At 42.4% G+C, this 14,220-nt stretch overlaps 1 protein-coding gene across 1 annotated transcript in view; it reads right to left on the reverse strand.

Annotated features, from left to right (window-relative positions):
* lztr1 (leucine-zipper-like transcription regulator 1) overlaps positions 1 to 11,316 on the reverse strand; it is a 63,829-nt gene extending 52,513 nt beyond the window's left edge. The window contains exons 1-6 of the mRNA XM_048611609.1: positions 11,096 to 11,316; positions 6,453 to 6,515; positions 5,220 to 5,276; positions 2,898 to 2,977; positions 1,401 to 1,509; positions 822 to 905 (exon numbers count right to left, since the gene is read on the reverse strand). Coding sequence (XP_048467566.1) covers positions 822 to 905; positions 1,401 to 1,509; positions 2,898 to 2,977; positions 5,220 to 5,276; positions 6,453 to 6,515; positions 11,096 to 11,244 — 542 coding nt within the window. The 5' untranslated portion in view covers positions 11,245 to 11,316. The remainder of the gene's footprint in view (positions 1 to 821; positions 906 to 1,400; positions 1,510 to 2,897; positions 2,978 to 5,219; positions 5,277 to 6,452; positions 6,516 to 11,095) is intronic.
* Positions 11,317 to 14,220: the final 2,904 nt, after the last annotated feature.

Genomic DNA, 14,220 nt, shown 5'->3' on the forward strand with positions numbered 1-14,220 from the left:
AGATTGTGCACTAGATTTATCAGCTACCTTGAACTGGAGTGGAAGCAAATTATCCTTAATCCTGAGGGACTGCCTAAGAAACAATAGGGGACATCCTTCTTTCTTTTGGGTGGTAGAGATTGCAGGTTTTGAAGACACTGTTGAAAGTGTATGCGATCTACAAGGTGCACAGCAGCAACTCACCAAGGTTTCTTCGACAGTGTCTTTAACACTCGCAATTCCAAAATAAAAAGGGATGTCTCTTTTTCTTATTTTTTAGGTGGTATAAGGCTTTGGGGAGTCAGGAAGCAAGATATCTGCAGCAGAATTCCCAACCTCTGAACTGCGCTTGTAGGCATAGGGTTGATTTAGTGGCCCCCGTTAAATTTCTGGTCAATCATGATTCCCAGGAGAGATGGTTAGATTCTCACTTGGTACAGATGGTCATTGCCCAGCACTTATTACTTTCCACTTATTAGCTCACTGCTGATCATGTCCAGGCCTTTGTGTATCTGAATACCAACCCCAAGCAAATTCTTGGCAGATACATTAAATATATTTTACCAGATTTTCAAATTCTTCTTAAGTCTGCAACAAACAGTCAGTCTGGAAACTGAAGGTAATTTGACTGTTAAATAAAGTCTGGTTTTAGTGCATACAGTAACAAGCTCACCAGGCTGTGTTAAGGCCCTCACCCCATAGTCTTACGACATGGAGTAAATAAATCTTTAATCAATTTTGACTTGATGCCTGCAAAAATCCAGCACTATTGATTTTTCTGAATGTCAATGTTTTAATTTAAACAAACAAGATAGCATTTTAAAAAACCGATCTTACATTACCTGGCATTACCATCGTAGCCCGCAAATATCCAGAGTTTGTCGCTATAAACCGTGGCTCCGTGTGCTGACCTAGCAACTGGCAACCTACGTTAAAAAGACATTTTACAGCTGAAGAATTTTCAGGTAGTAAATTAGTAAAGAATAGACTATTAGCCATGCAGCATTAGTTAAACAGAATGAAATATTCATCCAGCAATGAATTCATATCAGTGGGTTACAATGGGTCCAGTTAAAGTTGAAATTAAGAAATAGAAAGATTCAATAAAACATCTTTAAATCATCTATACAACGCATTTACTGTTTTTAGAACTGTTTCATGAAAGTTTCCTATTAAATTTGCTGAGTCATATGATGTCATTAAGTTATTAGGGTGATAAAATTGTTATTCAGCCGTCTGCACATTTACAGATGACTGACTTGATCAATTAAAGGTGATGTGCAGTTGACTTCAAACATAATTGTTACAGCATAGGAAGGAGCTTGATTAGATCACATCACCACAAAACATCATCCACCACCCATAACTCATACCTTGATGCTAAATAGTCTTCTTCAGAATGACCAGCAAACAAAGATTACCTGCCCTCTACTTTCCATTCTGTCCACTGGCCTGTGGCAAACTTGTACTCAAACAGATCATTCTTGTTCTGCAGGTTGGAGTTGGAATAAATGTCTCCAGTGTAGCCACCTATACAGGAAGAGGTAAGTCAAAATCACTGCTGAATTGCAAGGCAATTCCATCTACAGCAGAATATTTCTTCCTCTTTTAGACTGCAGTACTTTTTGAAATAGGCACAGAATGCAATTATTCTTGTCTTAGTAATAGCATTCTCATTTCAGTGTCAAGACCAACTCCAAAGCCTTGAACACAAGTATTAGTTAATGCTTCAGAGTAGTAGAGAGTACTGCATTGTCAGAGATGCAGCCTTCAAATGAAAGATTAAATTGAGGCTCAATGCCCCTGTTTTATGGGTGCAAAAGATCCAAGGCACTATTTGAAGAAAAGCAGGTGAACTCTCCAAGTCAATATTTACCCTTACAGTGTTTCCCTATATTTCAGTTTCAAAGTACTTGACTAATACATCCTAAAACGCACTTCAAAATGGAAGCGCTTGAACTATACAAATCCTTGTCTCCTTTACAATGAGTTATTCAAATAAAACAACAGAAACATAATTTAAGATACTTTCTTGGCTGAAGGTGTAGATAAGTCCACAAAGTGTCACAATGTTTAGTACTGATTTGATAGAAATTTCAGTGTAGCAAGTGTCCTAGTGAGTAATTCTGCTCTCAATACTAATGAATCAGCTCACTGCCTCACACTAAGGCTGCAATGTTTACTCAAGAACACAAAAAGACTAATCAGGAATCACTACTTCAGCAAGTTAGGATAGTGAAGGCAAGATTCAGACTGCCCTCCATTGTCCCACTGATATTTGTTTTTGTACAGAGCAAAGCACAGCAGCTTTTGATTCATTTGTTAAAATTAGGTCTTGAGCCACCTCCTGTTAATATAACTGTTCTACAAAAGATCTACTGCTTTCAATTCACTGCTGTCTGTATTGTAGATCCATCAGCAATCCAGTCCTGGTAACATTAAAAAAAGAGTCAGGCTGTGGTCTGCAACACCATATTCCTGGAATCCTACTGGTTGTACAATTGTACAGAAAATTTAAATCAGGATCAGAATGCGAAGGTCTTATTTGGAGGCATTCTCACAAATGGGAAAGTGTACATAAAGAAACAGTAATCTGTGGGCAAGGATGGGTCATCGACTAAGAGAGCTAGTATTTCAATGACACTAATACACATATGCCACAATTGTTTTCCACTGGTTGATGAGCACTTCCATTTCCTAAAGCTGGCTAATGCATGAAGGTGAAAGGGAAGAGGGACATGTGAAGCAAAGGGCCGCAGATTCGTGTGATTATATTTGCTAATTTTAGAACAATGACTTGGCATATTTAACCTTCATATTCTAAACTTCATGTTGAAATAAGTTATGCAAAAACAAAATTCCACAAATCCCTGGAACTCTGCCTTTGGAATCACAGAATCCCTATTATCATGACTTACCAAACACAAACATGCTGCTTCCATACACGACAGCTGAGTGATGGTACCTAGGTGCAGGTGGAGTTCCTGTTGTGAAAGCCCTGATAAAAAAAGTCAGAAATAAGTTACGGTGGCACAGTGGTTAGCACTGCTGCCTCACAGCAGTAGGCACACGGGTTCAATTCCACCCTTGGGCGACTGTCTGTGTGGAGTTTGCACATTCTCCCTGTGTCTGCGTGGGTTTCCTCCCACAGTCCAAAGATGTGCAGGGTAGGTGGATTGGCCATGCTAAGTTGCCCATAGTGCCCAGGCATGTTTAGGTTAGGTGGATTAGACATGGAAAAATGCAGGGTTAGGGAAATGGGTCTAGGTGGGATGCTCTTCAGAGGGGCAGTGTGGACTTGTTGGGCCGAATGGCCAGTTTCCACACTGTAGGGACTCTGTAAAAAAAAAAAATCAACATGGTTTTCAATTTTACTGAAAGCTCTTCTTTAAACTAAAATCAGCAAGAATAAAGTTAAACGTAGAGGAGCCAAGCTCTGAAATACACACAGCGGAATAAAAGTTGAAAATTACTAATAAGTGGTCAAGTAATGGTTAGCACTCTGGACTTTGAATCCAGCAGCCTGAGTTCATATCTCAGTGGGACATCAACATATTGGGGTGGCAAAGTGGCTAGCAGTGCTGCCTTGCAGTGCCGGGAACCCGGGTTCGATTCCACCCTCAAGTAACTGTCAATGTGGTGTTTGCACATTCTCCTCTGTGAATGTGTGGGCTTCCTCCAGGTGCTCTGATTTCCTCCCACAGTCCAAAGATGTGCAGGTTGAGCGGGTTGGCCATGCTAAATTGCCCATCGTGCCCAGGGATGTGTAGGTTAGGTGGATTAGACATGAAGAATGCAGGGCTACAGGATAGGATTGGCGGGGGCTGGGTGGGATGATCTTCAAACGGTCAGTGTAGACTTGATGGGCTGAATGGCCTGCTTCCACACTGTAGGGATTCTGTGATATTCTATGAACACTTTTAACATTAACTTGAATTCAGTCAACCATCAAAAACTAGTATTCAAATTATCTGTAGTTAATGGGCTAACATCAAAGTGTCTATTCATAGTGCTAATTAAGGTTGACTAAACCTCAGTGATAGTATGACTTCTTTCCCCCCAGAGGAACAGGAATAGGTTATTTGGCCATCAAGCCTACCTGGCCATTCAGTACGATCAAGGCTGAACAAACACCCCAACGGCTTTTTGCCCGTCCTTCCACATAAACCTGCACTCCACTGGAAATCAGAAATCTATCACTCAATATTCCTTGAGCATACCCAAATGTTTAGCCTCCACAGCCCTCTGTGGTAATCAATTCGAGGATTCACAACCCTCTGAGTAAAACAAAGTTCTCTTCATCTCGGACCTAAGCGGCACCCCCCTTATTTTTAATTATTGCCCTGATTCTGGACTCCCCAGCCAGGGGAAATATTTATCTATTATTTGGATGTTTTGCAAATTGCAATGAGATCACTTTTCAATCTTCAAATCTTTAAAGAATAAAGGCCCAGTTTGCCAAATGTCTCATTTAAGGGCAGTCCCGCCATCCTGGGAACCAGTCTGGTGAAGCTTCAAATTAAAGCAAAATACTGCAGATACTCAAATTCTGAAATAAAAACAGAAAATGCTGCAGAAATTCAACAAGACTAGCAGCAACTCCGAGTCCAGAATGACTCTTCCTTGGAACTCTGGACTTCCACCAGACCTGCTCAGTTTCTCCAGCACCTTGTGTTTTTATTTCAGGGTGAACCTTTGTTACATCATGTGAAAAATGAAGGAATGTTATGTTCCTTAAATACACGAGTGTACACAGATCTCAGTTTGCAAAAATATCCTAACGCAGAGATGATCTTGACGTTGGTAAAGATCTTACTTCAAGTGATGATACACCAACTTTCATTAGCATTCTCCAGACATCAAAAGAGAGCTCGAGGAAATAGTGAATCTTTAACACTGGAGCAGAGGAGGCAGTGACAGTGGCAGTCAGAAATCGATTCAACATCTGGATATTTTATGCTGATTGGATATATTAGACCTCCTCACCATGTTAACCGTACCCTTACCCTTCTCCATTCATAGACATTATGATAATGGAGCCCCTGGGTATCTTATGTTTAAGATCTGGAACTCCATTCCAAAATACATCAATTCTACCAAATTTTTTGGACATGTCTCTAATTACTCTCTTCCTGTCAGAACCCATTTGCACTTGCCTATCAGAATTCCATTTCCTCACACCTTGGGCTTTTCTTTTCCACTCAGGACGGTCTATAAATGGATAACGTTGCTGTACAAACCTGCACCAAGAGCAGTCCTTCACGTCAAATCTTAACAGGTCATTTAACATATTCTTCCTGCAGAGAAAGAAAAGAAAATTGAAAGATTGTTTAACATTTGCTTTCCTCAGGTTCATCCTTGCTCCACAATACCAATTTAAGCAATGTCTTTTGTGCATTTTTGTGCTACAACTGTACAAAAATTAGTGTTGAATTGTGCCAGGAGCTGTATATCATCCACAAGTGATAAATAGCATCCTTGCCAAACTATTTAATTGACAAGTTGGCTTTTTTTATTGGCAATTGCTTGATTTCCAATGCTTATCACAAAGTATTTCAAAATGATACAAAAAGGTCTGGTCTTTTGCATCCAGTAATATTCCATTATGCTTTGAGTGTGCATGAATTTCATTCATGTTCTTGTCTTCTATTTATATGGAAAAGTCAATTTTTTTATATTTAATCTTGATGGAATGGGATTATTCTATTTTATTCAGCAGCTAAGCACACTAACATATAACACCTAATTTGTGCCAATGAAACAGTCTTCAGCACTAAATGTTTCTAAAAGCTAATTTAGTACTGGGTTTGAAGGCAAGCCTAACTGATAGGATGAAATCTGCTCTCACTGCATTGAGTTTAGGATACACCAAATTTAGTAATTTTGAGTATATGCAAACCCATAGCAGAAATTAAAATTATACAAATCTCTTTCAGACAGTACAAAAAAAAGCACTTAGTGCAATGTTGAAGGAGCTTACTATCCAATTACCTATACAGTTACCTCATGGAAGTGAAAGGAAATTTTATTTCCCATGTAGCCTATACAATAACTGGTCCGCAAGTGTCTGACGATAACCCATCAGTTAAAGTTCATAACACAGTTGAACAAAATCACGGAACTTAGCATATATTTACTCAAGTTTCACGACTTTTACTCTAATAAAGTACTAGCTCCTGCAATAACATGCTTTAACCACACTTACTAACATTCAAGTCATCTATTTTGAAAATGGTTTCAAAAGTCTCAGCTAATCTTTCCCAGCTGTGTAAATTACAGTAACAGGTATAGTACATGTCACTGCACCATATGAAACACTGCTCACTGGATCTATAATCATAACACGTTATATTGAGTGGACTTAACACACTTAACAATGACTGTTTTTGGTGGTAAAATTGTCTGCTATTTACATGGTGCATTTTTTAAAATTATTGTCTCATTTTTCTTAATAGGATGAGTTCAGCACATACCCATTGTCCCCTCCGAACACATAGATTGCATCCTTATAGGCCACAACAGTATGCTTGCTTCGTCTGAAGAGAAAGAGAAAACAGGAACAGCATTAGTGAATAACATAACTAAATAATTAATTAAAACTCACTAAGGCTGGCAGCACAGGTTATGTGCTTCAGCATGTGGGATCCCTAGATACCAGAGTGATTCGGGGCAAACACATCTGCAGTTAGTGTTTGAAAATGAAACAGCCTCAGCTCAGAGTTTACATGATGGAGGCTGAACAACAGACACTGCAATGAATTGTAGATGGGGGAGAGGTTACCTAGACTCTTTGTACCAGAAAGCAGTGGCACAATTTAGGATAGGGTCCCCTGATTCAGTGGTCAGGGACCACTAAGGGTGTGACTGCAAGTGAGGAAGGAAGACTCCCAGGGCAGGTGCATGAAAGTTCAGGAGCCTCTGCCTCTGTATTTATCCAAAAGGTTTAAGGTTCTCTCAGTTTGTTAGGAATGAGAGCAGGGGTTGAAAGGTGAATGTATAAAGTGACCATGGCATTTCATATCAGACGACATTCGAGTGGGAGAGAGGATCAACAAGGAGCACAGTGCCTGAGAGGGGACAGTACAGTGAAGAAGACAGACAGCGGGCTCTGCAGCAAAGGGCAGGAGTTCTGACAGCTACCTGCCCAGTGCTAGACGTTGAGACATCTACTCAGGGTTAGAGGGAACCTTTTAGTGAGAAAGGACTTATCTAGTTGTCATGACCCATGTAAACAGAGAGAACTAGGAACAAAGTTCTGCATAGAAAGTACGAGGAACTAAATATTAAATTACGAAGTCAAACCGCCAAAGGTTATAAAATCTGGATTATTACCTGTGCCACGTGCAAATTGGCATAGGGTACATAAAGGATGAACAGTGAAAAAGGACTTAAGTGGAAGAAGTGGGTTCTGGCCAAAACGTCAGCCTTTCTGCTCCTATGATGCTGCTTGGCCTGCTGTGTTCATCCAGCTCTGCACTTTGTTGTCTCTGGTTCACAAGGGTCTGGCACCACTCAGAAGTGGAGGCTGTACCCTTGGGACATTCAACACCTAGACAATGCCGGGACCAGTGTTCTTGTGAAACCCAGAAAAGCAGTGTGCTTTAAACTAAGCAATGAGGGCGAGGGATCAAATATAGAAACATGTGGTTTAACAAAGAGTACAAAGTAAGAGAGGAAGATTTTAAATGGGAAATGAGGGTCAGAAATCGGCAGAATGGGACAGCCAGAAAAAAAACCTAAAAATGCAACAACAACCAATAACAGATGTCTCAACAAAGAAAAAAGCTGGAGGCTCTACATCTGATTGCATTTTCTCACACATTAAACAAAATGCTAGTGCAATAAAAACAAAGTGCTGGAGAAACTCAGCAAATCTGGCAGCATCCATGAAGACAGAAAAAGAGTTAATGTTTCTAATCCGACATGACACCTCTTCACTCTGAAGACTGATCAATAATGGCATATTTCAGAATATTAAGAAAAATTCTAAGGGGAGGACCCACCATCTGTGGCCTTTGACAAAGGTCCCTCATGGCCATCAGATACAAAAGGTGAAGTCAAATGAGATTCATGGTGAAGGTGGATAATAATAGCAGGTTTAAGAGGCATCTTGACAGATACACGAATAGTTAGGGAATAAAGGGTTAAAGACCGTGTAGAGGTGAGAGGTTTTACTTTAGAAAGGCATCATGTGTCGATGCAGTCTTGATGGGCTGAAGGACCTGTTCCTGTGCTGTACTCTTCTTTGTTCTTTTTGGTTAACAAAACAAGTTAGGGAAAGTATTATATTTAAGGCAAAAGCTGCACAATGATAAGTGACTGGTTAGAATATTAAAAAAAAGCTAAAAATGGCAAGAACAACAGGGAGCCAAAATAAAAAGAGTAAGCCAGCTAGAAATGTAAAAATGGATAGCAAGCATTTCAACAGCTACTTACAAAGAAAAGAGTAAATAAAATGGGGGTGGGGGGAGAAGTCCTCTAGAGAGCAGAATGAGAAGTTAGAAGTGGATATAATAAGGAAATTGCAACTGTAATGCTTCTGCCTCCACTATAGAGGATACAAAAATTCCAGGAATAGCTGTAAATCTGCAAGATGAAAGGGAGAAAAGTAGTGGGTAAAATTACAATAACTAGGGAAGTGGTACTAAGCTAACTAATGCAGTTACAGGCTGATAAATCTCTGATTCCAAATGGAATTCATTCTAGGGCCTTACAAGAGGTGGCTAGTGACGTATTTGATGAGATGGTGCTAATTTTCCAAAATCCCAAGATCAGAAAAGATGCCATCAGACTGGAAAGCAGCAAATGCAACCCCTACATTCAAGAAGAGAGGGAGACAAGACTGTAAAGTACAGGCCAGTTAACTTGACATCTGTTGTGGGGAAGGTGCTAGAATTGATTACTGAAAGAAGTCATAGCCGGGCACTTAGAAAAACTCAAGGTAATTGAGAAGTGTCAGCATGGACGTGAGAAAGGGAAATCATATTTTACCAATCATAATTGCACAAGACAGGAACAGGTCCTTCCGTCCACCAAGATTGTGTCGACACATAATTAATAAACTAAATTTTAAAAATTAATAATTTGAAGGAGTAACAAGCACTGTTGACAAAGGGGAGCCCATAGATGTTCTGTATTTGGATTTCATGACATAGGGGTAACATACCAATGTGGACAGAAAATTAGTTGGTGGGCTGAAAACAGGGAGTATGCATCCTTGTCAGACTAGCAAAATAACAGTCATGCAGAGGTCTGCGCTGGGATTGTCAAAGTATCCTTGAATTTCTTTCTTAGCAGCAAAAGTGACTTATTTAAATGCATGCCCCATTTGAATTTATCAAACGACCCGCACAGTTAACTTAAAAAATGCCAACTTGTGCATGGCAAATGCACAGACTGAGAGGCAAGGCCACATGTCTTCAAATGAGCATTGCTAACGGTGACATTATATCTGGCCCTGAAAAAGTGAGAGCAGGAGATCATGTTTGAGGCGGTGGTGGTGAGCTGCCTTCTTGAAACAAAAAAATGGAATGCAGTGCATGTACACCCATGAGGGAGGAGATTCCAAGATTTTAAGCCAGAGATATTGAAGGAACAGTGATATATTTCCAAGTCAGGATGGTGAGTGACTTGGAAGGGAACTTGCAGGTGATGATGTTCTTATGAATCTGCTGCCCTTATCCTTCTAATTGTGCAACTGGAAGGAGCCTTGGTGAATTTTTGCAGTACATCTTATAGCTGGTGCACTGAATATTGGTGATGACAAGCTTCTTGAATGTTGTTGGAACAGTATTCATCCAGGCAAGCATGGTGCATTTTATTACACTCCAGACTTATGGTTTGGGGAGGAGGCAGGTGGTGAGTTACTCACTGCAAGATTCCTAACTCTGACTTGCTCTTTTATCCACTTAAATAGATACTCCAGTTCAGTATCTCATCAATGGTATTTCCCAGGACATTGACAGTGGGGGATTCAGTGATGGTAATACCACTAAAGGGGCTATGGTTAGATTCTCTCTTGTAGGAGCTGCTTATGTAGCATGAACGCTTTTGCCAGTTGTCAACCAGAACCTGTATATAGCCCAGGTCTTGCTGCATTTGAACATGAACTAGTTCAGTGGTGACACAGTGATAATGGCATTGAACTGGCACTCCTGAATCCCAGGCCAAAGCTGAGGTCATTGGCTTGAATCCCACCACGGCAGATTGAGAGATTTGAATTCAATGAAAATATCTGAGAAGTCATGAATGGCTGAATATTGTTCGCTGATGGTGGCACATCCCCACTTCTGACCTTATGATGGAGGGAAGGTCATTGATGAAGCAGATGAAAATGGTATGGCCTAGGCCTCAACCCTATGGAATTCCTGCATTGATCTCCTGGAGCTGAGATAACTAGCCTCCAACCACTTTACTATGCAGACTCCATCAGTGGACAGCTTTCCCCGATTCCTATCGACTCTAGTTTGCTAGCATTCCTTGCTGCCATAGTAAAACAGGGTCTTGACATCAAGGGCAGTCGCTCTCATCTCTCCTTTAGCTCAGCTCTCTTGTCTGTAATGAGACTGCGAGCTGAGTGGCTCTGACAGAACTCGAATTGAGTGAAGATGAACAGGTTGTTGCAAGTCCATCCATCACTTTTACTGATGAAGAGTAGACTGCTGGGGCAGTAATTAGCCAGGTTGGAGTTGTCATGCTTTTTTTGTGTACAGGACATAGCTGGGCAATTTTCCATAATATTGGGTAGATGCCAGCTGCTGCAGATGTTAAAGAAGGCAGCTCACCACCGCCTTCTCCAGGGAAATGTGACATGGGCAATAAAGGTTTGGCCCAGCCAAATCCCACCTGGGGGCTTCTGTGGAGTTATTGATAAATCATTTGAACCAGAAGGTCTTTAATTGGGATTAATGATGGATTTGAAGGTGGTTATGGGGGTTATTCATTGTTTGCGATGGACCAGAGGAGCTTATAGGGAGAGTGTGCTTTATGTGGGGCTAGTGAGGGGTGATTTCTGGAAAGGGATAAATGAAGGGGGTGGATAATCGGAAGAAGTTAGTGATTGAGTGGGTCGAAGCCGGTCGTAGTCCCTCTCCCCCCTGCAGCAGGCTCTCTTTACCTGGCCCCCACAAACTCATCGCAGGGCGGCAGCCTCCTCCAGCGGTGCACCGTCTCGAAAGGTCCGAAATTTAGCGTCAAATACTCGACACTATCCGAGCAACTGTGGTCGAAATCCACGCTCGGGGCCACTTTCGACTTCCCCTCCATGGCCCCAGAGAAAACAGCATCCAGCTCGGACGCCGCCACTTCCGATGCAACGGCCCCGCCTCAAAGAGACATCAAGGCTGAAAGGAGGAAAACAACCGCCGCCACCAGCATCGGCCTGGGCCTTCGTTCGCGGGGCACGCTGGGAGATGCAGTTCTCAATGGCGCTTACTCCATGAAACAATGGGAAAGGGTCACGGGAAAGGACTACAACTCCCCGAATACCCCGCAAAGACAGCGGCCCCACGCGTGTAGTAGAAGAACTACAACTCCCATAGGGCACCGTGACGTCACCCTGCCTCCTACCAGAAATGTATCGGTGGTGACATATGGAAATGAATGAATGAATGAATGAAAGAAACAAACCGACTGTGGGACACAGGAAATCTGAACCAAAACAGAAATTGCTGGAGAACCATGTTCTGAAGAAGAGTCACTGGAACCGAATTGGTTAAGTCTGTTTTCTCTGCACAGATGGGGCCAGACCAGCTGAGTTTTTGCTGCAATTTGTTTTCTTTTATTCATTCGTGGGACATGGGCGTCACTGGCCAGCCAGTATTTATTGCCAATCTCTAGTTGCCCTTCAGAAGGTGGTGGTGAGCTGCTTTCTTGAACTGCTGCTGTCCATGTGCTAAGAGCCACAACACCCTAAAGGAAGGAATTCCAGGATTTTGAGCCGCTGACAGTGAAAGAACAGCGATATATTTCCGAATCAGGATGATGAATGCTTGGAGGGGAACTTTCAGCTGGTGTCGTTCTCATGTATCTACTGCCTTTGGTTCTAGATGGAAGTGACCATGGGTATGGAAGGCGCTGTCTGAGGATCTTTGATGAATTTGTGCAGTGCATCTTGTAGATAGCACACATCTGCTACTGAGAGTTAGTGATGGAGGGATTGGATGCTTGTGGATGTGGTGCCAGTCATGTGACTGCTCTGTCCTGGATAGTCTCAAGCTTCTTGATTGTTGCTGGAGCTGCACCCATCCAGGAAAGTGGGGAATACTCCATCACACTCCTGACTTGTGCCTTGTAGTTGGCGAATGGGCTTGTGTAGCCAGAGGGTGAGTTATTTGCTGTAAGATTCCTAGCCTCTGACCAGTTCTTGTGGCCACTGTATTTAAATGGTGAGTCCAGTTGAGTTTCTAGCAAATTGTAACTCCCAGCGTATTGATAGTGAGGGATTCACTGATGGTAACCCCATTGAATGTCAAGTGACAGTGGTCAGATTGTATCTTATTGGAAATGGTCATTGTTGGCATTTGTGTGGCCTGAATGTTACTTGCCAATTGTCAGCCCAAGCCTGGATATTGTCCATGTTACATTTAAACATGGACTGTTACAGTATCTGAGGAGTTGTGAATGGTGCTGAACACTTGCAATCATCGGTGAACGTCCCCACTTCTGACCTTATGATGGATGACGGTCATTGATGAAGCAGCTGAAAATGATTGGGCCTAAGATACTACCTCGAGGAACTCCTGCAGAGATGTCCTTAGCTGAGATGACTGACCTCCAACAATCACAATCTTCCTCTGTGTGAGGTATGGCTCCAACCAACAGAGAGTTTGCCCCCTGACACCTATTGGTTCCAGTTTTGCAAGGATTCTTTAACGCCACACTCAATCAAATGTGGCCTTGATGTCAAGGGCAATCACACTCTCCTCACCTCTGTAATTTGGCTCCTTTGTCCATGTTTGAACCAAGGCTGTAATGTGGTCAGGAGCTGAGTGGCCCTGGGTGTCACTGAGCAGGTTATTGTTGAGCAGATACTGCTTGATCGCACTGTTGATGACACCTTCCATAATTTTACTGATGAATAAAAGTAGACTATTGCGGTGGTATTTGTCTGGGTTGGATTTGCCCTGCTTTTTGTATACAGGTCATAATTGGGCAATTTTCCACATTGTTGGGTAGATGCCAGTGTTGTAGCTGTACTGGAAGAGCTAGGCTAGGAGAGCAGCAAGTTTTGGAGCACAAATCTTTTGTTCTATTGCTGGAACATTGTTAAGGCCCGTAGCCTTCACAGTATTCAGTGTCTCCAACCTGCATTTTCTTGGGGATAAATGTAGGTGGGTGCCATTTTCCCCTCCAAGAGTAGAGTTTAACACTGTTTCTTGCCTGAATCAATTTTTTTTCCCTCTGGTATAAAAACTTTCACTTCTATAAGAACTACTATAAAAACTTCAGCCAAAATTTCTCTACAATGGCTTTCTTAATACCAAACGTTGGATCTTCACATGTAGACCCCCTCCCAGAGTTCTGCTGTTCACTGTCCAAGAGCATGTTTCACTTTCAAATTTGCCGCATGTGCCCAGCTTAGCTGGAGATGGAGGGACAAATGGAGAACAGGGCTGGTAGGGGTTAGAAAGGAGGGAATGGTGAAGTGGTGGATGGGGAGACTGGAGGGAACAGGGTGCATTATCGGGAGGAAGGACTGGAGTTAGGAGGTACTGGAAAAAGTGGGGACCTGGAGAGAGGGGTCTACAGGGAGGAGTAGACTGGAAAGAGAAGTAGATAGGAGAGAGGAAGCTGTTTGAGAGAAGTAAGAAAGAAGGGTGTATAGGAGTGATCATCATCATCATCATCGTCATTGTTAGTCTCTCGCAGACAAGGATGACTCTGTTCCACTGTCAGGGTGAATCCATAGGTGGCTGTGCAGTCCGATGCAGCTTCCAAAGACTCTGGCACAGTTGGGGCAGAAGGTGGTCGTGGGAAGGAGTGAGTGTGGTATTCGTGTGGCAGCATGCTCCTTTATGCTGTTTTCACCTGGCCATCGCTTTTTCCAGACGGCAAGTCTCAAGATGCTCGACACTTTCCTGGATGCTCCTTCTCCACTTTGGATGATCTTGGGTCCGTGATTCCCAGGTGTCTGTTGGAATATCGCACTTTGCCAGGTGAGGCCTTGAGGGAATCCCTGAAGCATTTCTTCCAGCCTCCTGGGGCTCACCTGCTGTTTCGGAGCTAGGAGTACAGCACCTG

The sequence above is a fragment of the Rhincodon typus genome, chromosome 24 (assembly GCF_021869965.1).
Source record: "Rhincodon typus isolate 14 chromosome 24, sRhiTyp1.1, whole genome shotgun sequence".
Taxonomy (NCBI): domain Eukaryota; kingdom Metazoa; phylum Chordata; class Chondrichthyes; order Orectolobiformes; family Rhincodontidae; genus Rhincodon; species Rhincodon typus.